General features: G+C 41.2%; 2 protein-coding genes across 2 annotated transcripts in view; both read left to right on the forward strand.

Annotated features, from left to right (window-relative positions):
- The first annotated feature begins 514 nt into the window (after positions 1-514).
- On the forward strand, positions 515-17,088 carry fcsk (fucose kinase). The gene is made up of 24 exons (XM_080436837.1): positions 515-655; positions 1,472-1,601; positions 2,523-2,674; positions 4,142-4,192; positions 4,396-4,521; positions 5,258-5,330; positions 5,755-5,852; positions 7,289-7,369; positions 7,837-7,956; positions 8,621-8,792; positions 9,165-9,271; positions 9,394-9,495; positions 9,639-9,812; positions 10,318-10,391; positions 10,490-10,887; positions 11,508-11,751; positions 12,281-12,447; positions 12,560-12,787; positions 13,234-13,377; positions 13,784-13,903; positions 14,067-14,254; positions 15,207-15,306; positions 15,715-15,938; positions 16,330-17,088. The coding sequence occupies exons 2-24, from the start codon at positions 1,517-1,519 to the stop codon at positions 16,399-16,401; spliced, it is 3,300 nt and encodes a 1,099-aa protein (XP_080292963.1). The 5' UTR covers positions 515-655; positions 1,472-1,516; the 3' UTR covers positions 16,402-17,088.
- Positions 17,089-19,685: 2,597 nt separating this feature from the next.
- Positions 19,686-25,789, forward strand: part of LOC308091891 (integrin alpha-11-like) — a 53,578-nt gene continuing 47,474 nt past the window's right edge. Inside the window, exon 1 of the mRNA XM_080437636.1 lies at positions 19,686-19,777. Within this exon, the coding sequence (XP_080293762.1) occupies positions 19,729-19,777 (49 nt within the window). The 5' untranslated portion in view covers positions 19,686-19,728. The remainder of the gene's footprint in view (positions 19,778-25,789) is intronic.

Here is a 25,789-nt window from a genome sequence, read left to right on the forward strand (position 1 = left end):
CAGTTGTACCACCTCACATTAAGTTCAAACTTAGCCTAGTTATAGCTTAAATGGCACAGAGTGCCGTGCTATGAGCTTGTAGATCTGCTATTTTTTGTTTTTTATGTGAAAATTTGTGCAAATCTTTAAATATGTATATATTTTTAAAATATATATTCAAAGATTTGCACTCATTTTCACGATATTTAAAAAAAAATAGCAATCTACAAGCTCATAGTGCGGCACTCGGTGCCGCGCTATGAGCTTGTATATCTGCTATTTTTGAATAGCCAAAGAAATCTAAAATGACATAGATACTTTCCCGGATTGAATGTGTTTAAGCTATAACTAGGCTAAGTTTGAACTTAGTGTGAGGTGGTGCAACTCATGGTGCAACTGGCCCCAGAGCCGCCTACTGTATCCGGTCATTTCTACACGGACGTTTCCGTATCCGCTTAAAATCTTCCTTGATCCGCTCTATAAGCCAGTACGGCAACTTGAGAGGCTCACACTTCAATTCCACATAACAGTCTGACCTGACAGACCGTAATGTTTAGAGGCAGTGGTTCACAGTTAAAACCTTAGACCATCTCACTCTATTATCTCTGCTATAATCTGATGGAACTGACAGCTTTTATACAATGACTTCTACAGTTCATTAACACCGGAACTATAGGTGTTTGTTTACTTTGTTAGTAGCATCGTTGCTAATGTTGTGAGGCTGTAACTGTTCTGTTGATCTGAACGGGTTGGTGGTTGATCTGTGTGTGTGTGTGTGTGTGTGTGTGTGTGTGTGTGTGTGTGTGTGTGTGTGTGTGTGTGTGTGTGTGTGTGTGTGTGTGTGTGTGTGTGTGTGTGTGTGTGTGTGTGTGTGTGTGTGTGTGTGTGTGTGTTTACTTAGGCTTGTATTGTGTGTACAGAGCTACAACACACAGTATGCTGTCAGAGGATAATAATAATAGGAGTCACTAATACTGCTGTAATAGATGCAGTGGTGTAAAGTAACTAAGTACATTTACTCAAGTACTGTACTTAAGTACAATTTTGAGGTATCCTTACTTTACTGGAGTATTTCCAATTTTCTGTACTTTTACTTCTACTCCACTACATCTCTAGTCTACAGAGGCAAATATTATCCTTTTACTTCACTACAATTATTTGAAAACTTAAGTTACTAGTCAGTCACTTTGTAGATTTTGGCCATTTCAGCGACGCATTGTGAGCTTGTAGAGCTATTTCAAAAGATTGTATACATTTGAAAAGTTGTGAAATGGGACATTCTGCATAATGAGTACTTTTGGTACTTTAAGTACATGTTGATACCAATACTTTTGTACTTTTACTCAAGTAAATTTTGAATTCCGGACTTTTACTTGTAACAGAGTATTTCTACATTGCAGTATTGATACTTTTACTTAAGTAAATAATATGAGTGCTTTTCCCACCACTGGAGATGAGTCACTATTGTAATAGATGTGTTGTGTGTACACAGACACGGTAAATTCTGTGAGATCAGGCTGGATCAGGAGAGAGAGCCATGCAGTCAGAGGAATGTGGCTTCAGGTGGACTGTGATCATTCTCAGCTGTCAACATAAAGACAGTGTGTACACCTTCCAGAGAGGTCAGTGACTCTTCTCTTATACTGGGCCTGGCTGGCTCAACTATAGTAAGAATGATGGATGTGTGAAACAAACTATTCTATTGGTGTTATTATGATGTTCATCAATTGCTAACTGCACTGTGTGTCATCATATCCCTATCCCAGGAGCGCAATTGCTAATTTGCTAAAACACTACTACACTACTTTATGACGTTTGACAAGCGTCATTTGTACTGCATGACACTCATAGAGTTGGTTCCAGATGCATATTACAGGTGGCTGCAATTCGGAACTGACCCCTGAAAAAAGTCCAGAAATGCCCCCCCCCCCCACCCCCCACTGTTTATTGTACATATTTTTCTTTTTGACTGCTACTCGTGTGTTTTTGCATAGCATTGTATATTTGTCTGTTAAATGTTTCGATGAATTGAATACACAGGACCCCAATGGAAACACATTGCCATGGAATGTGCACCTCATGTTTTCCCAGAGGTAGAACTATTTGTGTGATCCCATGACCTTTCTCAAAATGTCAACTTTGAACACTAGATCGCTCAAAATCTAGGGCAGGCTAATAGACAGGTTGCAGGATGAACTCTACTGATTTTGTTGACCCCCCGACCTTTCCTCTAGACTAGAGTATAGTGATCACTCTTGTTAATGCTGTAGATCCCCATCCCTTGGGGTGTTTTTTTGTGAAATTTGTCCTCTGCATTTACCCATCCTATAACTGCTAGGAGCAGTGAGCAGCCATTCTACGGCACTTGGGGAGCAATTAGGGGTTAAGAGTCTTGCTCAGGGACACACATCGACACATTGCTGGCCTGGCCTGGAATCGTTACCTGGGACAACCTTAGACATCTACTGATGTCTGTTTATGTGTTTCATCCTTTGGTATAAGTTTGTATCGTGAGTGACTTCCTGTCTGTGTTGTCCGCTCAGAGTTGGAGGTGCGACAGCAGCAGGGTTTCATCCCCAGAGACACGCTGTTGTTGACGGTGTCTGACCCCGGGGCCCGCCTGGGTAGTGGCGGGGCCACACTAAACGCCCTGCTGGTTGCTGCTGAACACCTCAGTGCCCGAGCCGGACACACGGTGAGCAATGATCATTGACAAGCAATAAGCAATTATGAAATTGCATGACGAATAATTGTCACTCAAATAATTACGATTAACAATTTTAATTGTGTTTCTGTCGTTGAACATTATCAGAACAATATGAATTAAAACCACATTTCTGTTTGGCCTTTTAGGCTTCGTAAACAAAAGTTGCACAGGGCAGATATGACAAATAACATACTTTATACTTATAAAAAAACATTAATAGTGGAAATAGCCGATCTACAAGCTCAAAACGTGTCGTATCGCGACACGTTTGGAGCTTGTACATCTGCTATTTCCACTATTTTTGAAAATGTTTGAAAATATATGAAGATTTTTAAATGGAAACGATTATGACAATTACGACGATTATGCAAAATAATATTGTGATTATATCAAATAATTAAGATTAGGCGATTATGTAATAATTGTGACAGGCCTGCATACTATTACCTCCAAAGATTAGACCGTGTGAGAAAGTAACTTTTAGAGTTCTTTGTGGAAAGAGCTAAACTAATTTACTGTTATGTTGTTAATTCTTATTGCCAGTTTTTTTTTTTTTTTTTTTGGGAAAACATGAGGTGCACATTCCATGGCAATGTGTTTCCATTGGGGTCCTGTGTATTCAATTCATCGAAACATTTAACAGACAAATATACAATGCTATGCAAAAACACACGAGTAGCAGTCAAAAAGAAAAATATGTACAATAAACAGTGGGGGGTGGGGGGGGGGGGGCATTTCTGGACTTTTTTCAGGGGTCAGTTCCGAATTGCAGCCACCTGTAATATGCATCTGGAACCAACTCTATGAGTGTCATGCAGTACAAATGACGCTTGTCAAACGTCATAAAGTAGTGTAGTAGTGTTTTAGCAAATTAGCACTTCAATATAGACTTCGGCCGGGGGGGCCTTCTGTTTCCCAAATGCCCCCCAATTATGAAGTTATATTCAACATCATCATCACAGTAGGACAGGAATAATACAGACTGTCAGAAAATGTAGCGGGCTGAGGAACACATCTTACCTTACACATCTTACCTTGCATAACACGGACACCTTTGTTTACACATGAGGTGATGCTCACTAACCAATAAGAATTTCCCTTACTTAAGGAGCAAGTGGGACCCAATAAAACACTTGCATGCATATGGCTGGGTGTAATCACTCTTTTGTGTGTGTGTGTGTGTGTGTGTGTGTGTGTGTGTGTGTGTGTGTGTGTGTGTGTGTGTGTGTGTGTGTGTGTGTGTGTGTGTGTGTGTGTGTGTGTGTGTGTGTGTGTGTGTGTGTGTGTGTGTGTGTGTGTGTGTGTGTGTGTGTGTGTTAACTTGGTGGGAATGATCAGTAGGCTGCCACAAAGAGATGATTATGTTTTGGGGTCAAAAGTCAATATCATAATAATGAAGTGGTGTATTTAATTTGTTTTTATTATGACCTATTATGTTGTTGAACGTGTCACCAGGTGGTCACAGCAGATGTCCTGGACAATGCTCACATTCTCATTTTACACACGGTGAGTCGTCTAATTCAGTGTAGTTTTTGATTGCGTTGTACTACAGCCTTCAAATCAATACGTTACTGTTCAGTTCAAGAAGAACTGCTACTGCTGATGCTATTAATAAATAAGTACTATTACTACTACTACCAACACTATTACTACTACTACTACTATTACTACTACTAATAAGTCAGTGTGTGTGCTGTATGTATGTCCAGGGTCGTGACTTCCCCTACAGTAGCTGTAGCAGGACGTTCTGTTGGCTGTCTGTTGAGAACCCACATCAGAGAGTACAAGCTCCTGTCTGCTGCTTCGACCTGCTACTACACTGTCTGAGTACACAGGTAACAATGCACCTTTACTACACTGTCTGAGTACACAGGTAACAATGCACTGCTACTACACTGTCTGAGTACACAGGTAACAATGTACTGTTACTTTACACTGTCTGAGTACACAGGTAACAATGCACTGCTACTACACTGTCCGAGTACACAGATAACAATGTACTGTTACTACACTGTCTGAGTACACAGGTAACAATGTACTGTTACTTTACACTGTCTGAGTACACAGGTAACAATGCACTGCTACTACACTGTCCGAGTAGTACACAGATAACAATGTACTGTTACTACACTGTCTGAGTACACAGGTAACAATGCACTGTTACTACACTGTCTGAGTACACAGGTAACAATGTACTGTTACTACACTGTCTGAGTACACAGGTAACAATGTACTGCTACTACACTGTCTGAGTACACAGGTAACAATGTACTGTTACTACACTGTCTGTCTGAGTACACAGGTAGCAATGCACTGCTACTACACTGAGTACACAGGTAATAATGCACTGATATTACACTGAGTGCACCAGTAATAATGTACTGCTATTACACTGAGTACACAGGGAACAATGTACCGTTTCAAAAACAATGTGTCACACTGGTACAAATAGGACATTTTCTACTATTGGACTTGTTGTTAATGTCTTTGGATAAGAGAGTCACAAATGATTAAAATATACTACAATGGCACTCAATAGGTTTGTCTGTCTGTCTGTCTGTCTTTCTCCAGCTGTGTACAGGTTGCCCTCCAGGTGTGTGGGTTAGTAGCACAGACATGATTCTCACCATCCCGCCTGACTTTGGTGAGAATGTTATACATTACTATTCAATCTTATTCTATTCAATTCTATTTATTAATATTGTTTAGGTTTCAGTGTGAGGGATTATGTACTGTGAAGTGCAACAGGGGGAGACAGGAGCAGTGAGAAGCAGAGGTTCTGCTTAATATTCCAATAATAAGTCATTACACGGCTAATTACTAAGAAATAAATTCACTTGACCCAAAATATTGACATTAAACAGGTCTGATATTCATAAATAATAGACAGCATAATGCCGTGACTGACTGATCTGAATCGGGTATGCAACAAAGCTGTTTGATAATGGATATTAACTATATAACTGTTAAAACGTTTTTAGTTTATAATTTAGATTATTATTATTACTATTGACTATTGTGTGTGTGTCTGTGTCCGTGCGTGTGTGTGCGTGCGTGCGTGTGTGTAGTGTTGTGTTGGGAGGGGTTTTGTGGTGTCAGAGTTGTGGCACTTCCGGGGGAAGTTTCCTACGCGGCCAATCATGGAGTTTACCTGACGGATGGACAGGTACACATGATTTTTTTTTATTATTATTATTAATAGTAGGAGTAGGAGTTGGAGTATTAATAGCAGTAATAACCATAGAAGTAGTAATATACTTAGTGTGAATGACTATAATAATATCAGACAGTGAAGTATTTTACATGTTAGTAACATGTTACATATGAGTAACATGGGTAAAAATTTAAACATGTTAGTAACATAGGTAAAAAAAAGTACAGAAACCAGAACACATCCTCACATGGTTACATCTTTTCTTAAAAGGAAAGAATTAGAAGGGGGAAGGGGCCCCTGTACCCCCAAATGTTGTATATTCTTTGCCTCTAATGTCTCCATGTGATCATGTGTGTGGATTCCTGTACTTTCTACATTTCATGTTTCTCTCCCAGCATTTCATTCTAGATTTATATGACTCTTTATCTAGAGATACTTCCAACAAGTCCAACAGCAGAGTAAGCTTCAGTTTTGTAAGGTGTGTGTGTGTGTGTGTGTGTGTGTGTGTGTGTGTGTGTGTGTGTGTGTGTGTGTGTGTGTGTGTGTGTGTGTGTGTGTGTGTGTGTGTGTGTGTGTGTGTGTGTGTGTGTGTGTGTGTGTGTGTGTGTGTGTGTGCGCGCGCGTATCTTGGAGGTGGGCTCTGCTTTCAACCTGTCTCTTGAGGAGGACTAGTAGTCATCTGAACACCTGGGATACAAATATCACTTGCTTGTTTGTTTATATTTGGAAGCTGGGGACATGTTCATGGACTGGTGGAGTGGGGCTTGCAAACTGTTTAAACTCTAAAAGCTTATTTTATACTTTGCTGCACAGCAGTGTCGTTCACTGAAAATAGCTTTTGACGAGTGACACCTACATGCGACGATGTCTAAATTAGGCTTTGGTTAATGAAAGCAATTAAGGTATTTAATGGCGGAAAAACAGTGCAGCACTGACATCTATGAGTACACTTTGACCACACCTCAGCTGTGATGTACGCAGCATAAAAAAAACAGGTGACCATGCTGGTAACAAGCAATGATCACCACAGATGGGGTGTTGTCAAAGTGCAACAACATTTAAAATATGAACTTTTTATTACATATTTCTAATGCTAGTGTAGAGACAGGAAACTAAGGCCAGAGACATTCAAGACAAGATGAGATGAGAATGGAAGGGGCACACAGGGTCTGTGCACAACTGGCTGAGCCACCAGGGACTCCCACAACAATGTTTTTCTGCCATAAAATACTTATTGTTTCATTTTTTAATACATAAAGCTGAACAATTCCCTTAACTGTCTGACTGTCATCATAGGGGATTCTTCAGCTGTCACTGTACCCAAATCTGTGATTAATGTTCTGAGCATTGGCATTCACTGGTGGTGCAGGGCTAACAACAGTGGCATCTAAATATTTAGGCTTTATATATGTTTATTAGAATGTTTGTGTGTGGTGTGTGTTTCTCAGGACCAGGTAAGAAACATCATCTACAAAGGAACAATGGAGCAGATCCAACAAGCAGCAATGCCTGATGGGAAAGTTCCTCTGGTAAATCTATTATGTTGTCTTGCTGTGGGCTATCAGGGACTAGATAGCAACACATGAAGAAAATAACATGCAAACATAATATTTGACTTTATTTATTTAAATAGAACACAACTTTATATACATCAATAATCATTTTGGTTTAACATGTACTGCATCTCTTGAATGCACATTCATTAATTGCATTGTAATATGCACACTGTGCTCTTGTAAAAGGAAATTATGCAAGATGGAGAAGATGTCACCAAATTCAGGAATAAAACTAGGACCACAATTGAAACAAGCCCCTAGTGTTTGTGTTATCCTTTTAGCATAACTTCTGACTGTACTTTCTGTACTGTTAATAATCTTGTTAATAAAGTATTCAATCAATCAATAAATAAATCAAGGCACCATAACACTTTGTTTTTATAAGTAAACCAAACCAAACCAGGTAAATCATCTCACTTATAGGTTCTGTTGTTTTCTAGGTGTCAGGTCCAGTGTTTTTCAGCAGGGAGGTGTCAGAGCTCCTCCTGCAGACACACGTTACTCCTCCTCTGGACGGCTGCACCTACCTGGGCCTGGACTCTGGAGCGCCTCCTTTAGAGGTAACCTCCTTACTACCTTCCTTGGAGAATATTGTTCACAGTTCCAGTGGTGGAAAAAGTATTCACATTTTTTGCTTACGTAAAAGTATCAATACTGCAATGTAGAAATACTCTGTTACAAGTAAAAGTCTTGCATTCAAAAGTACTGAGTATTGAGTAAAAGTACAAAAGTATTGGTATCAAAATGTACTCAAAGTACCAAAAGTAGAAAGTGCTCAGTATCCAGAATGTTCCATTTCACAAGTTTTCAAATGTATAAAATGTTTACAAATCTTTTGAAAATAGCCGATCTACAAGCTCACAATGTGTCGCAACGCGAGGTATTGTGAGCTTGTAGATCGGCTATTTTCAAATGGCCGAAATGTATACAGAGCTGAACTGGTTACTGTATGTTTTGTAATAATAATCAAAATCTTGTAACTAGTAACTAATAACTAAAGTTTTCAAATAATTATAGTGGAGTAAAAGTACAATATTTGTCTCTGAGATGTAGTGGAGTAGAAGTAAAAGTATTGGAAATTGGAAATACTACAGTAAAGTAAAAAATACCTCAAAATTGTACTTAAGTACAGTACTTAAATGAATAATGAAACTCTTCCTCCTTGTTTTTTGCATTTTATTGTCTCTGTTTTGATTGTTTTCGCCTGTGTCTCTCTGTCCGTAGATATCTCTGTTCCTGGATATCTTACTGTGTTTGTGTTCAGAACAGACTGAGACTCAGTTTGTGACAGAGGACAGAGCAGGCTGCAGTTCTCCTACTGGACCACAGGGGGCGATGGTGAGGTGCGGCAGAGCAGAGCTGTGGAGGACCCTGAGAGGAACGCCCCTCAGTATGGGTAACTTAACGCAGAAATACCCTCAATAATGCCAAGGACCATAATGGTGGTCAACTTTGTTAGAATATGTTCTCTTTTGCTACTAATATTGTATTTGCTATAGTATCTAATATTGTATTCATTCATGTGTCACTCGCCAGAGAGACTTCCAACAAGTGCAACAATAGAATTATCTTCAGTTGATGATCTAGGATCAGCAGCACTATTAAATCTAATAGTACAAGGATACCAGGGTCAGAGACAGTGGACACAAAGTTCCTCTGATCCTATCCTAGAATGATCATGAAGAGACAGAAACAGTTGCTGCCGACTGGCATCTGTCTGTCTGCCTGTGTCTTTGTTGTCTTATATCATATCATATCATTCCCACAGTGTGTGTTGCTGGTGGTTGTTATGACTACCTGACTCTGTCTGGGAGAGAACATGTCCTTCGTATGACCCGGAACGGAACGGTCCCAAACATTTTATCACACATCCAGGTGAGTTCTCTCCACTTCTGCTCTCAATATCAATTTCATTGCATTTTGTAAATTAGTTGGGTCGGCACCTGGTTCATCACCCTTTAAAGCTGTTAGTATTGTTTTGTTGTTGTTTTTTTCAGAGAGAGGAGACAGTGAGCACCACAGCCAGGGTCATTAACAGCATCCTGGAGGGAGACATCACTGTGGCAACCGGAGCAGTGGTGCAACACTGTCATCTACAGGTTCGGGAGGCTCACTTAGTCACTTCAATCTGACATTCTACATGTCAGTCAAAGTCAGCTGACATTCTTATCCAGATGCCTTTTTAAGTCAATGACATATACAGTACATATTTGACCAATGACCTTGACCTTTTTCTACTCAGGGTCCTCTTGTGGTGCCTTCAGGATGTTTGCTGTCTGGCCTGGAGGTTACAGCATCATCGCACCTCAGGGAGCTGGCACTGACTAATGACATCATCATCCAGGGACAGCGTGTCCAGTTGGGAGAGTTGAAGCTGTGTGTCTACACCATAGTGGGAGCACTGGATGATCTGGAGGTATGAAGACAGAATTCCTTTTTGCCTAGGAACGTTCCTGAGTTAAATGACCCGGAAGTATCTAAGCGGTAGCCATGACAAGATAGTGTCGAATAATTCTATAAATCCTATGGAAGGTGTTTCAGTGAATCCTCCCCTATCTCCTTAGGGCACACTACACCATCCTTTATGACAGGGTATCACAGGAAAGGAGATTTGCTGTCCTACAATTACTAGCTCCATACTAAGAATATAAAATTGACTCCCATTCGTTTCAATTTGAAGTTAACCTCACACTCCTTGAAGAATATGCATGATGGACTGAGGCATGATACTATTCCATAGTTTTACATAATAAAAAAACAACAGCGTGCATCGTTAATGATTTATTCTCTTCTCTTCTCTTCTCTTCTCTTCTCTTCTCTTCTCTTCTCTTCTCTTCTCTTCTCTTCTCTTCTCTTCTCTTCTCTTCTCTTCTCTTCTCTTCTCTTCTCTTCTCTTCTCTTCTCTTCTCTTCTCTTCTCAGGTGTCCTATGACATCAGCAGTTCCACTTTCCTCAACCAGAGCTGGAGTCTGTTCTTCAAACGCACTGGAATACAGTAAGACCTCCTCGCCTCTCCTCTCCCCTTTTCTCCTTATTTTTAACCTCCCGTATCCAACCTCTCCTCTCCTTCTCTCCTCTTCTCTTCTCTCTCAGACCAGAGGAGCTGTGGAGTTCAGCCAGACAACGCTCTCTCCTGGAGGCTCGTTTGTTCCCGGTCCTCCAGGCCAGTAGGGGCCTTGTGGAGCTGCAGGGAGGTGTGGCCTGGCTGCTAGGGGGCGGGGCTTCTCTGCCAGTGGGTGGGGCTGGGACTGGTGCATGTAGTTTCTCTCTTGACCGCTGGAGGGACGCATGGAGGCTGTCAATCAGAGAGGTGATGTCGCTCACCCATCAGGAGGCGGAGCTACACTGGAGGGAGGAGCTTCTGTTCATGGCCGGGCGAAGGAGGGTGATTGACAGTCTGAGGGGCCAATCAGACGTCAGTCTGTTGCCATGTTTCAGGGCGGCGGTGCTTGGAGGACAGGGGGAGGCGCTGCTGGAGACACTTGACAAGAGTAAGACATCGGGAAACACAGAGGAAAATAATGTATTTGAACTGCATCAAACTAAATATAAATATAAACAATTATTTTACAATAGACATGAACTCATTCAGTGCAATAATTGCCAATAGTGCCAGCGATTTTTTTTTCTTACCTTTTCAAGTAGTCACAGAATATTTACTGTATATCCAGTTTGATTGATCCCCCAAAAGTTGCTAAACACGGAGGCTGTAAAAAATAATAAAAATGTCATCGCGACCCCTTCGTTCGCTTGTTACGGGCGGTTGAAAATAGCATGTCTCATCAAAAATGCAGGGTGAAAAAAAGGAACTCAAGTTACAGCCGTTACCCCACAGACGCTAACCAGGAAGCGGATGGAGCAGTAAATCTTGTGATCACATGATCTCCTAGATCTCTCTGTGGCTGAGCCTGAAATGGTGGCTCTTAGGCTGCAGAACAGCGCCATCTAGTGGTAAACACTGAAAACACAGTTTGGACGTGTTACACGTCTTTGGCGCTCTGGGCCTTGGAATAAATGGACGTGTTACACGTCAATAGCACCGAATGAGTTAAGACAATCCTCTCTCTCTCTTTACATCTCTTTCCCCCTCTCTTTATCAATTGTTTTCTAGTTGCAGCAGGGAGTGGGAGGAATCAGTCTGAGGACCTGGTTGAGACGGTGGGCGTGTCGGCGAGGTCTCTGGCATGCATCGCTGACGTCCTGGTCTGCCTAGCAGGGGAAGGAGGGAGGGGCGGGCTCAGGAGCGGACCTGCCGCCAATCAAGCCTGGAGCCATGCCTACTTCTTGTTGGAGGCGGGAGACCTGAGGGGTGGAGTCACTGCCCTGGCAGCGCAGAGAGTCCGTTGGATGGGCAGGTGAGAAGGGTCCAGGGGGCTACCTTTGTGTTTTTGTTTTGACAAGTGTTGTTTTTTGTTCTGACTTTTTGTTTTGTTTCATTGGTGTTTTTATTGTATTTGTGTGTTGCATATTGAAAAACCTGGAGATTTCTACTCTGTATAACCTTACTTTTTGTACTCATGCTTCTCCAAATAATCTTATTTGAAAAAAAAGAAAAAGTGTTGCTACCTAAGAAGAAAAAGGTTTTTGAGCTACCAGCGCTTTTCTGGTATGCATTTCCATGATAAATGTGCATTAGGAGTGCTGCCCATTTCAGCGCTCTAGCCTCTTAGTTGTAGAGGCGTGCTTTGCATCAATTTCACTTACCTATGCAGAGGGTTGGAGCAACGCAACCACAAACGGCACACATTGACTGGAGGCATCTTGCTAAGTGCTCTGGACATGATATCCAAAGCACTCCGCTGCTCCAAAAACTCTTTCCTTGGACATGGCCCGTTAAGAGTCAGACAAATTATTTTAATGTAACTGTGTTCACTGCCCCTACAGGCCCGACCTGTTGGTGCGAGCTGCTCGTCACTACGAAGGCGCGGGCCAGATCCTGCTCAGACAGGCTGTGATGTCATCACAGAGGTTTGTCTCTATTGGACAGGGTGAAGTCCCGTCAATAGGGGAGTGGCAGGAAATAGAATGCCCCGCAAGACTGGATCTAGCTGGTGAGTCTATAGAACTGGAAATTAATTCTATTGTATTCTATTGTGTTCTATTCTATTCTTGTTGTGTGTTTTGAGTTAGTACATATAAACCATTTTCTGTTTGTTTGTTCAGGTGGTTGGAGTGACACCCCGCCCATAGCCTTTGAGCAAGGTGGTTCAGTGACTAACGTAGCAGTGAAAGTGGACGGCAGGCGTCCCATTGGTGCCAGGGCTCGCCGCATCACAGAACCTCGACTGCTATTGGTCAGTCACACCGGGGGGCGGGACTCTGGGGTTGCCACGGAGACGGTGTGTGAGAGGCTGGTGGACCTGAAGGATTACTGTCAACCTCATGCCCCTGGTGAGACACTGTTTGTAATAGTTACTATTAATATGTCTGCCAGACCGAAGGCGAAGGGAGAGATTATGTTTTCACCCATTTGTTTGTCCGCGGCTAATCTCACAAACCTCTTTACCGATCAGCGCCAGATTCTTTGTGTACGCTGCCAGTAGGCCAGTGAAGTAGCTCCACACATTTATATTTTTTCATATTTAAACTTTCATTTTATAATGGAAGTCAATGGCAGAGGGATCAGGCATAAATATGGAGACTGGAGTAATAGACTGGCCACACTTCCTGCGCTCTACTGCAGTGGTTCTCAAGCCTTTTCATGTCAAGGACCCCCAAATTGATATGTATTTGGCCGGGGACCCCCACCTGAAAATATTTTGTGCCAGGGACCCCCAGAAGAGAAGAAAAAATACTGTGTGTGTGTGTGTGTGTGTGTGTGTGTGTGTGTGTTCCAGGAGCCCTGTTGAAGGCAGTGTGTGTGTGCAGTAGTGTGGTGTCTCTCTCCTCCCAGCATACATTGCAGGAGCAGCTCCTCCTTCACTGGGGAGGAGGTCTGGAGGTCCACAGCTGGTCCCTACTGCCGACTGGGTCTGGACTGGGTAAGTGGATAATACAGTGTACTACTTACATTATACTACAATATACTATTTATACTACATCAATTAAATTACAACATATACCACTGTACACAAATAACATTATATAGACAAATAAAGTGGTTTCCAACCCTAGTACTGCTCCTTTTCTATTCTATCAGGACCTCTAGTGCTGCTGGTTTCCTATCCTACAAGGACCTCTAGTTCTGCTGGTTTTCTATCCAGGACCCCTAGTATTGCTGGTTTTCTATCCTACCAGGACCTCTAGTACTGCTTGTTTTCCATCCTACCAGGACCTCTAGTATTGATGGTTTTCCATCCTACCAGGACCTCTAGTACTGCTGGTTTTCCTATTACTGTTGTGCGTGTAAACATGACAGCTCTTGTCTGACTGCTGGTGTTCCTGCAGGTACCAGCAGTATCCTGGCTGGGGCGCTGTTATCTGCTGTTTATAGGTGTACAGGAAGGAGCTACGATACGGACTCCCTGATCCATGCTGTCCTACACCTGGAACAGATGTTAACTACAGGTCTGTGTGTCTGTTTCTGTCTTTCTGTCTCCCACACAGACAGAAAGACATAAAAACATATGTTTCTGTCTCTCTGTATTGTTAGTTTTTCTGTCTGAGTCTGAGATTATTATAATTATTATTACTATTAGTATTAGTATTATTATTATCTCTTTTCCTACAGGTGGAGGTTGGCAGGACCAGGTTGGAGGGTTGGTTGGAGGTGTTAAGGTGGGTCGCAGTAAAGCCTCGCTCCCACTGCGGGTGGAGGTGGAGCGCCTCGTTATGCCTAACGACTTCCTGGTCTCTCTGGAGCAACACCTCCTATTGGTCTACACTGGCAAGACCCGCCTTGCACGCAACCTCCTGCAGGTAAGCCCTGCCTCCTAAAAAAAATCAGCAAGAACCACTTCCTGTGTGTTTAGAAGGTCACAAGTCATGACTAGGGTTTAGATTTAATATCAACATAAATTGTGCTTACATTTCTATGGATGTAACAATACACCTGAATCACGATTTGGTTCAATATGTTAAATTATGAACACAATCTCATTTATCTACTACCCTATATACTTTGTCGTGCAACAAATAGAAAAACTAGCTGATTTACAAGCTGATAGATTTACTGCTTTTCTGAATTTGTTTTAGATTTTTGTCTATGAATGACTTGCTCAAAATAAGGATGCCAGGTTGAAATTGGTTGAGACAAATTATGACTGGATCTTTTTATCATAAGAGAACATTTATTCAACATTTTCCCTTATCTGTCATTGTCAGTTTTTAAATAAGTCAGGTAACAGCGTGACCTCCCTTTCCAATCTTTAGCGATCGCTATCAGGTTTACAATGTTTGCAGTTTGTGAACGAAGCCACACAAATCACTATGCATGTTGTGTGGTGAAGCCGCACTATACAGGAAAGATCTGGATGGCATCATCCCTGCAGTGACAGACTGGATGTAATGCTTCTATGCAATTTGACTAGTGTGGTAACGGACTGCGTCTCCTTTCGCCAAATGGAAATGGTGATCTTTATAAAAAACTTTATCTTTATCTTTTTTGGACAGATTTGATCTTATTTAGTCAGGATATATACCCTGTTATAGATGGATTGGCCTTCGGTTCAATTTCACATACAGTGTTAATGTGGTGTGATTAATTTTCCATGTTATTATAGAATAGAATAGAACAGAAACGTTACTGCCCACGAATGGAAACATGCCTTTTGGCTTCGGTGTAATCGCTGGTGTGTAGGTGGTCACGGTGAGGATTATGTGGTGATTGTTGGCTGTCATGGTAACGGTGGTGTTGTTGTGTGTGGACTAGGACGTGGTCCGTAGCTGGTACAGTCGTCTGCCCTCCATCGTTCACAACGTCCAGCAGCTGGTCCACAACTCTGAGGAGTGTGCCAAAGCCTTATCAGATGGTAGGAAGTACAACTATGTATAATTGTATGTGTTTTTGTTTGTTTGTTGATTCATTGAATACTTTATTAGTCAGAAATGTAAACAGCAAGTGGTACAGTAAGGCATTAAGGCTATAAGGATAACACCCAAAAAATCCTGGAGACTTCCATTGTTTCCATTGTGGTCCTATGTATGTGTATAGCATGTGTACGTGTACCACATCATGTCACTGTCGGGCGGAAGCCTTATTTCTCCATGTTTCATTTTTATTTTTGAAATATATAACCAATGAAAAGGATTAACACGAGCTTGTGACTATATAATGGAGACATTGGATCTATTGGAACGCAGGTTATTTTTATTCCATAATAGTTTTGGACATAAAAGATAATGATGATATAAAAAACAGATTTGTATCTGTCCTCCAGGTTGTCTGTCCAGGCTAGGGGTGTGTCTGGATGTGTCTTGGCAGCAGAAAAAGGTGATGGCTCCAGGTTGCGAGCCAGGGGCCGTCAGGGCCATGATGAGAGCCCTGAGGCCTCTGGTCCTGGGGCAGAGCCTGGCGGGGGCCGGAGGCGGAGGGTTCCTCTACCTGCTGACCAGAGAGCCCAACCAGAAGCACACGGTTCTCCAGACTCTCAGGGACACAGTGGTGAGCAGTGTTCAGAATAAAGCCATAAGTATGACTCTGCTTCCGGGTCATGCCCAACATGACAACATCTCCTAGGGGAAGTGGTTCTCAACCAGCTGTGAGGATATTGTACGTGCATGTACATAGCAAATGTACAAGCTCGCAGCGTGGCACAAAGTACACGCTGTGAGATCTGCTATTTTTGTTTATCCAATGCGGAAATCTAAAATGACGCTTTCCCAGTTTTAACGGGTTATGTGCAACCAGGTTTAAAATTGTTTTACATACATGAGGGAGAAATGTGTGTTGGTGTGTTGAAACTGTCCCCAGTGCTGTTACCAAACCAATCACTGTGTAGAACTTAGTGGGTGGTTATTAATCAGTATTGACTGAATTGATTGGTGTGTTTCAGGGTCTGGGAGACTTCAGTGTTCACTCTGTACAGCTGGACATGGAGGGAATCACAGTGGTGACGGCATCCTGACACACACACACACACACACACACACACACACACACACACACACACACACACACACACACACACACACACACACACACACACACACACACACACACACACACACACACACACACACACACACACACACACACACACAGGCAACAGAGGTACCCTGGCTTGGGCCAGGTTTCTGCTTATCAGCGGTAATGATTGATAGCAAAATGATGCCAGTACCATGTTGATGCAAGTGTTTTAAGTTCAAGTATTGCTTCTGTATTTCTATGAAGGTGACATTGAATGTGAGGAACCACAACTGTGATTGATTATTAAGGCTTTTTGAAAACAGTATTACCAACAGTTTAACACCATACCTCAATGGTGGGAAAATGATGCCCACTAGAGAAATGGACAAATATGATAAAAAACTAGTACAAACAGGAAAATGCCAGCTACAGCTACCAGTCTGGTGAAGTAATAATGCTGTCCTACGAAGATAACAGGTATTAAATTCCATATGGGATTAAATTCCATATCAACAAACATTTCACCCTTAAATATTAGTACAAGATACTAATTTATTAGCAGTGTTTGTGGACGTCTATTTGATTATAATCACATAGATAGAAGTAGCCAGTTGTACGGTATCTAATACTGTATTAGCAGTGTTTATGGATGTCTGTAAATGATTTAATAATCATAGTTTATGTAAACAAATGAATGAAAATGATAGCTATTTTTGTAAATGATTAAAACAAATGTTGTACAGTGATTTAACATCAGTTTCAACTTTTACTTTTTAATAAATATTTCGTACAAAATAAATTCTATTACTGTGGTGTGAGAGTGCGCGTGTGTGTGTGTGAGAGAGAGAGAGTGTAAGGAAGAGTGTGGGAAGACTGAGAGAAGAAGGTAAAACATCCACACACTGGTTTAAAGCTCTCAAAACGTATTTTATTTAATGGCGCAACGTTTCGACTTTATACAGTAGGTCTTTTTGCCTGATGAAGACCTCGAAACGTTGCGCCATTAAATAAAATACGTTTTGGGAGCTTTAAACCAGTGTGCAGATGTTTTACCTTCTCCTTGATTCTTGCCTTGATGTCCAGCACCTGGCCTAAATACAGGTACAAGATGTGCACACAATATCATCTGTGAAAGACTGAGAGAGCAACACACACACACACAGAACAAGGTAATGAGAGTGAGTGAGTGTGTATGCCAGAGAAGAACCTCACCTGAGCCCCTTTAAATGTGAACACAAGTGGATGTTATAATAATGATAATACCTGGGTTTTATATAGTGCTTTTCTAAGGACTCAAAGACGCTTTACATGTGCGTGTGGGGGCCAGGGGAGAGGAGAGAAAAAAGAGAACAACTTCATTAGGAAAAAACTCAGTTATGGGTCAGAGTTTAACAGCAGGGTTTTAAGGGAGGTCTCCTAATCTACTGGTTGTCTCCACGGTGTTACTTCAGCAATCCATTAAAAACCAGATGAACAAATAGATACTCTCCCATCCTTCCAATCTTGTAAACTACTCCATTTATTACAGTTTGATGGATCATATGGATGTGGTTACAGAATGTGCTACTGTAGCCTGCACTAGAGGGCATCATTCATCAATTCATGTCTTGAGGAGTGAGTAGCAAAAGAGGAATTTTCCATCCTCTCTTCTCTTATTCTTCTCATTATTTATTAATAACACACATGCATGCATACACGTGTCTCACACACGCACACGCACACTCACACACACACACACACACACACACACGCACACGCACACGCACACGTATACACACAGCCAGCCAGACAGACATGTGTGATGAGTTAATACTGGTTCCAATCCACACCAGATATAATGTTATAAATAATATTAGTAATAACTCAGGAAACTCCTGACTCCTCAAATATGCCAGTCTGACAGATAAAGGACTTAAGTCAGACACATGGAACAGAATCAAAGATCATATCACCATTATTGAACTACGTTATGGATGCTTCTAACGTCATGAATCAAATTGTCGTACACAAGAATAACAGACAATAATAATACTATATTTTACTTCATTCACTGCACTTCCAGATTACATTACTGTGGTACAAAGTATCTATTTTAATAAACAATTCAAAATGTATTAATTAACAGGACAGAAATAAATTCTATAACAATCAGAACGATGAATGAAAATGATAGAAAAACTGTAAATACAAGGCAACTTGTATTACTGTTTATAAGAAGCAGGAAAAAGTTACAAAAGTAACAATTCATTTTACGTTCAGTTTATTTTATATTATATGAATGTATTTTAGTATGAATATATTTGTTATATATGTTCTTAACATTTTGTGTGTGTGTGTGTGTGTGTGTGTTCTGGCCATAGAACTTGACATATGCATATTGTAAATAACTATAAATGAAAATGTCTTCACTTGACCATGACACTGTTTATCCAGCATCACTACTGAATATAGCCCAGCTGTTCTGTCTCGGAATAAATTGACTTCCTGTTTGGTCGTCTACAACTTTCAATAAAACTAAATTTAGTCTGTTAGTGAATATTAGTGAGTGGGTTTATATGAGATCAGAGCTGTTAAACTGTTGTTAAACTAGTCTGTTTTTATTGATTTCAAACCACAGACAAACTGTCTGTCAAACAGCTCTCCTCCTCTCCCCCTCCTCTCCTCCTCCTCTCCTCTCCTCTTCTCCTCCTCCCTCCTCTCCTCCCCCCAAACGACAAGCTGCCATACAGTTTATTCATCACAGTATATTGATGGGGTGTTTGTGTGCATGTATGTGTGGGCGTGCGTCTGTCGGCGTGCGTCTGTGTATGTAGGTGTGTATATATATGTGTGTGTGTGTGTGTGTGTGGCTCCACATCTGTTGTGGATTTCCCTGTCAGACTGCCTTGTGATGTCACGGAAAGTGGTGAATATCCTGAGAGTTGACCAATCACAACGAAGCAGCAGTGACATTAAAGGTCCTCGGCACACGCACGCACGCACGCACGCATGTATGCGTATACACACACACACACACACACTCACACTCACACTCACACTCACACTCACACACTCACACACACCAGGTCCTGTTCAGAGAGACTCATTAAAGATTGTATACGACCTTCATCTGGTCGCTACTGACTGGGCTGGCTTCAAAAAGTTTGTGTGTGTGTGTGTGTGTTTCTGTCTCCTCCCTCTCTCTCTCTCCTCTCTCTCTCCTCATGTCCAACACAAGCTGAGGAGTGCTCTCAGGCAACACTTGCAGGGCTTACAGAGGAGAACAGCCCACTGACCGACAGACAGGCAGACAGACAGACACACACACAAGGAAGCAGACATACAGATGGATTATTCCCACATTCTACTACTGTGGACCTGGGGTTTATTACCAGGTAAGAGAGAGAGAGAGAGAATGTGAGAGTGTGTTAAGTGAGTGACTTTGACAGGTGGAGAGAGTGAATCAGTGAGTTCTTGCAGTGTGTGACAGAGTTACAGTGTGTCTATGGAGGACTATTAGGATGTGCTGTTTGTCACATAATGATAATAATATTTTTGATTTGTAATGCAGTTTATATTTGACACAAATCTCAAAGTGCTACATTGCATAAAAGAAAGAAAATTGTTTAAAAATATTATTTGTTTTCTTTATAATAAAAACAATGAAATGAATACAATTCTGATCAATGGTCAGAGACCCCCCTCCCCAACTACTGTATACACAGCTAAGAAAAAGTTTAAGTTTAATTCATGACACAAATGGTGTATGGGATGAGAGATCATCTAGGTTGAATGAAGTTATTATAGAGGAGTGGTTGGATGCTGTTGATGATGATAATCAGAAGGAAGATTGTTTTCATTTTGTATTGATGCGCACACACACACGCGCGCGCACACACACACACACACACACACACACACACACACACACACACACACACACACACACACACACACACACACACACACACACACACACACACACACACACACACACACACACACACACACACACACATACACACAGAGAGAGAAAGGGCAACACTGTGCTTCACATGCATACAGTTACGCACACTTACACCCGGGAAGCTGTCCAGGGCAACCACATTCTAATGCGGTTAGCCACTGGGAGCTGCCCAGTACAACCACAGCCTTCTACTTTTGGCCACTGAGCAGCTCCACATTAACCACTTTCAACCTGGCGTGTTTTGGGTATATCATTATAGGTGACATTTTTCACACATTTATTTTAAAACATTTAAAAAAATACCCTAGTCGAAATAGCAGATCAACTTGTCACAACGCAACACGTGGTGAGCTATTTTCTTTCTTTTTTTGTTGCCATCTCATAATAGAGGGGCTGCAGCCAGAGGCTATGGCTATTTGGTGGTCCTCAGCATGGGAATGTTAGGGAACCCCTGCTTTAGTGCCATCCTTATGCTGTAGGTGAAAATGTCAAATCTGCACACAAGGTATCATCTAATAGGCAGATCGCAGGATGAACCCTACTCATTTTGATGACCCCATGACCTTTCCTCTAGCGCCACTCCTTGACATGAAAGACTCTTGGTTTGTTTCAGGGCATTGTACTGTATAGTATATGGTATATACAGTACCTGTCCTGTATACAAAACATTGAGTACTGCATTGCGGTTGTGTGCCTCCGCCAACCAGTTGCCGTTTCCATCAGCATCTGTCCAGACTCATATAGTATTATGTAGTGAATGAAGACTTTGAAGGAATTTAATGAATGCATTTTTTGGGGTCACAGTGACCTTGACCTTTGACCACCTATTTAGGTCATCCTTGAGTCCAAGTGGACATTTGTACCAAATTTCATGAAATTCAGTGAAGGTGTTCTGAGATATCGCGATAAAGGGATAGTTCACCCTCAAAATGACTTTTTTTTCTATCGATTACACACCGGTGGCGGCTCCGGTAGGAGACTCAAAGTGTCAACTTTGAGTCTCCTACCGGAGACATTAGCATCTTTCCGCCGGTCACCAAATTATTGGCTTAGGAATGCGACAAAAAAATAATAAGAATCCATGAATTCAAGGCTTCATGGGGTGTGTAATTGATATTTTTTGGGTGAACTATCCCTTTAAGAAGGTCAGTGCGGAGGTACTCAAAAGCGCATCGTCCTAACAAACACAGTTTCCTGTGTTCAGGGAGGGAAGCCGGGAGGGGAGGGTGATATTTGTCTGCAAATGCACACATTGTCCTACGGGCTGGGGGTGCACTGCACCTGTCAGCAGGGAATGTTGAACGGGAGGAGTCCGAGTAGGACGGAGGCGCTACGTCCTCCCAGTGGGGGCCCCTTACTGGCACGTGAACCAGTAGGGTACAACAGCAGCAGCAAGCAGGGGGAGGAATTAATTGACATGGAAAAAGGGGCTACAAATAATTGGCTACTCTAAATTCTTAGAAAAAATAAAGGGACAATTTGTAAACACCTCCGGCCACAGCTGTTCGCCGTCAGAGGCATAATAAAACATACGTGTGCTAAAATACATAGAGGCATAAAAAGGAATTGAGGTGAAAATAGTGAAAATAGCTGCTATTTTCACAATATTTATCTGTGGAGTCAAACAAAATGTAATGCCTCAACTCCTACAATTTCAAGTGCTTGTCAGGGTGGGGGGTCCCCAGTTCAAATATTATTACTTTGGGGGGTCACAGCCTGAAAAGGTTGAGAACCACTGCCATAAGAGATAAGATCACACCCCCTCCTGGTCTAATCTTGACCCAGGGAGACTCACAGTGCCCTCTTCAGACCAGCATCCCTCTGGTCTGTCAGACAGACAGGAAACACTTGTGTTATTCTGTGTGTGCTTGTCTTCATGCATGGTTTCAAGCGTGTGCCTGTGTGTGTTTGTCCAACTGCATCCCTCCCGGTGCAGAGCCCTGTGTGTGTGTGTGTGTGTGTGTGTGTGTGTGTGTGTGTGTGTGTGTGTGTGTGTGTGTGTGTGTGTGTGTGTGTGTGTGTGTGTGTGTGTGTGTGTGTGTGTGTGTGTGTGTGTGTGTGTGTGTGTGTGTGTGTGTGTGTGTGTGTGTGTGTGTGTGTGTGTGTGTGTGTACTTATGGCTGTTTTATGGTATAAAAAAAAGAAGAAGATTGTTTTGGGTTAGGCTTACAATTAGGAAAAGATTTAGGTTGGTGTTAAGGTTAGAATTAGGCATTTAGAGGTTTAAAGGTTAGGGTTATCTACAATGCACTGTATTTTCTCTGCGTACCATTGTCATGCAACCATAACTCAGGATTTAGGGTTAGGGTTAAAAATGGCCTCAAATTGTCCTCACAAGTCGTAATACAAATGTGTGTGTGTGTGTGTGCGTGTGTGCGTGTGTGTGCGTGTGTGTGTGTGCGTGTGCGTGTGTGCGTGTGCGTGTGTGCGTGTGCGTGTGCGTGCGTGTGTGTGTGTGTGTGAGACAGCTCAGTGTACAGGTCTTGCTGTACTTCAGTCTCCTTAACGTTCTTCTCCTGTTGCTTCATGAATTCTTTTCTCTTTTGATCATTTTCTTTGATTTAGTCACAGAAACCATAGGAATTCCAGCATTCAACAAGAATGCAATCTAAACAAGCTAACAATAAGCTATATCATTTAGTTCATAGAGAAAAATTACAGAAAATGTCAGTCCTCCCCAGATGGGAGGTTCAAACACATTTCGGCTCCACAGCTTGGCCAGGCTTTCTGGTAAAGAGGAAACATTTCCCCATGAACGCAGTGTAGGTTTATTTAAATCATTTTAAATCTGTTTAAATCACTTTAAATTGGATTTGATGCAAAGGCCAGTGATGGTAGGAGATTTCCGATTCGTCCTTGGGGAACCGGAGAGAGGTTAGCTCAAAGAATGGAAGAGAATGAGAGGGGGTGAGAGAATTTCAGAGAAAGAGAGAGAGAGGGGTGGGGGGAGTGAGGGAAAGAGAGAGAGAGAAGAGAGGGGATCGAACAGAGAGACAGAATGGGGAGTGTGTGTGCTGCAGTGGTGTAAAGTAACATTCACTCAAGTACTGTACTTAAGTCAATTTTTGAGGTATTTTTTTTACTTAAAGGGGTAGTTCACCCCCCAAATAACTTTTTTTCTATTGATTACTCACCCCATGGAGCCTTGAATTCATGGATATTTTTTTGTTTTTGTCGCATTCCTTCCTTTATTATTTGATTATAATAAATTTAGCCCCATTGATTCCGGTAGGAGACACAAATGCATTTGTGTCTCCTACCGGAATCAATGGGGACACATTTATTATAATCAAATTATTGGCTTAGGAATGTGACAAAAACAAAAAAATATCTATGAATTCAAGGCTCCAGATGGTCAGTAATCAATAGAAAAAAAGTTATTTTGGGGGTGAACTACCCCTTTAACTAGATTATTTCCGAGTCAAATATTGTACTTTTACTCCACTACAATTATTTGAAAACTTTAGTCACTACTAGTTGCTTTGTAGATTTTAATTATTATGACAAAATATACATAAACCACTTCAGCCCTATATACATTTCGGCCATTTGAAAATAGCCGATCTACAAGCTTGTAGATCTACTATTTTCAAAATATTTGTATACATTTGAAAACTTGTGAAATGAGACATTCTGCATAATGAGTACTTTCTACTTTTGAGTTCATTTTGATACCAATGCGTTTGTAATTTTACTAAAGTAAATTTTGAATATTGGTACTTTTACTTGTAACAGAGTATTTCTCTAAGTAAAAGACTGAGGGAAAGAGAGAGAGAGAAGAGAGGGGGTCGAACAGAGAGACAGAGAGGGGACTATGTGTGCTGTGTACATTGCTGTCAAGACACGAGAATATGATTATGAGGATGATGGGATGTGTTTGTTGGAACCATGTGTGTGTAATGCAATGTGTTTGATGTGTGTGTAATTGTGTTCAGGCCCTCGCCTGGCTTTTAGCCTGATAGTTACACTCCAACACATACAGTATGTCATGATGACTGCTGTTGTTTGATAGATGCAGTACACGTGTCACAGAGAGATTAACCACATTTTTTCATTCATTCAAGTTTTTCCCTTTTTTAATTTGATTTCATTCATTCAAGTTTTTCAAAAATGTTTAACTGACTTAAAAAATAAATTAAAAAAATAGCCAATCGGCATGTTGTAAACCTGTAGAGCGGCTATTTTCACTTATATTTGTCGTATAACGAAGTATATAGAGCTTAAAGGAGTAGATCACCCAAAACATGACCTATTTTCCATCAACTACATGCCCCATGAAGCCTTGAATTCATGGAGATTTTTTGTTTTTTGTCGCATTTCTAAGACAATAATTTGATAACCGGGTCATCGGTCATTCGGTCAATAGGAGACTCAGTAGGAGACTCTTTGAGACTCTTTGAGCTGGTCATCAAATTATTGGCTTAGGAATGCAACAAAACAAAAAAATCTCCATGAATTCAAGGCTTCATTGGGTGTGTAATTGATAGAAAATAAGTATTGTTTTGGGTGAACTACTCCTTTAAGTGGTTAATCAATTATGTGGCTCTCATCCAGAGAGACCAAAAACACATCTTTTTTTGGGTGAACTACTCCTTTAAGTGGTTAATCAATTATGTGGCTCTCATCCAGAGAGACCAAAAACACATCTCACAGTAGAATATTTTATACATTTCAATCAACCAGCAGTAAGGATCACAAGGATCTCTCTTGATAAAAGACACGTTTAATCTCGCTTTAAATAAAGCCCACTTTAAACAAAAACTTAACTTCAAAAGACAAGACTCTGTAGAGTAACCAACAAGAAAACCAAACCAGCCTACAGAACTTCTGCACCACCAAAAGTATTGTTGGTAGAGAGGTGGACTGTAGCACCAAACCAGTGGTGGAAGAAGTACTCAAATTTTTTACTTAAGTAAAAGTATCAATACCCTATTGTAGAAATAGTCTGTGTACTGTGTACAAGTTCGGTATTACAAATTTACCTGAGTAAAAGTACTAAAGTATTGGCATCAAAATAATACTTAAAGTACAATAAGTAAGAGTACTCATTATGCACAATGTCCCATTTCACAAGTTTTCAAATGTGTAAAATGTATACAAATCCTTTGAAAATAGCAGATCTACAAACTCACAACGGGTCGCTTTGCGTTTGCGACCTGTTGTGAGCTTGTAGATCGGCTATTTTCAAATTGCCAAAGTATATATAGGTCTGAAGTGGTTTTGTAATAATAATAAAAATCTACAAAGTATATAGTAAATAATTATAGTTGAGTAAAAGTACAATATTTTCATCTGAGTTGTAGGGGAGTAGAAGTAAAATTTGTGAAAATTGGAAATACTCCAGTGAAGTAAAAATACCTCAAAATTGTACTTAAGTACAGTACTTGAGTAAATGTACTTAGTTACTTTCCACCACTGCGCCAAACCATCTCTACCCAGA

The sequence above is a fragment of the Gymnoscopelus braueri genome, assembly GCF_963280865.1.
Source record: "Gymnoscopelus braueri genome assembly, chromosome: 9".
NCBI classification, from domain to species: domain Eukaryota; kingdom Metazoa; phylum Chordata; class Actinopteri; order Myctophiformes; family Myctophidae; genus Gymnoscopelus; species Gymnoscopelus braueri.

Coding starts and splice junctions, on each gene's coding strand:
- fcsk (XM_080436837.1), top strand. CDS start 1,517: ATGCAGTCAGAGGAATGTGGCTTCAGGTGGACTGTGATCATTCTCAGC. Junction 9,272..9,393: donor ACATTTTATCACACATCCAG/GTGAGTTCTCTC, acceptor TGTTTTTTTCAG/AGAGAGGAGACAGTGAGCAC. Junction 10,392..10,489: donor TTCAAACGCACTGGAATACA/GTAAGACCTCCT, acceptor CTTCTCTCTCAG/ACCAGAGGAGCTGTGGAGTT.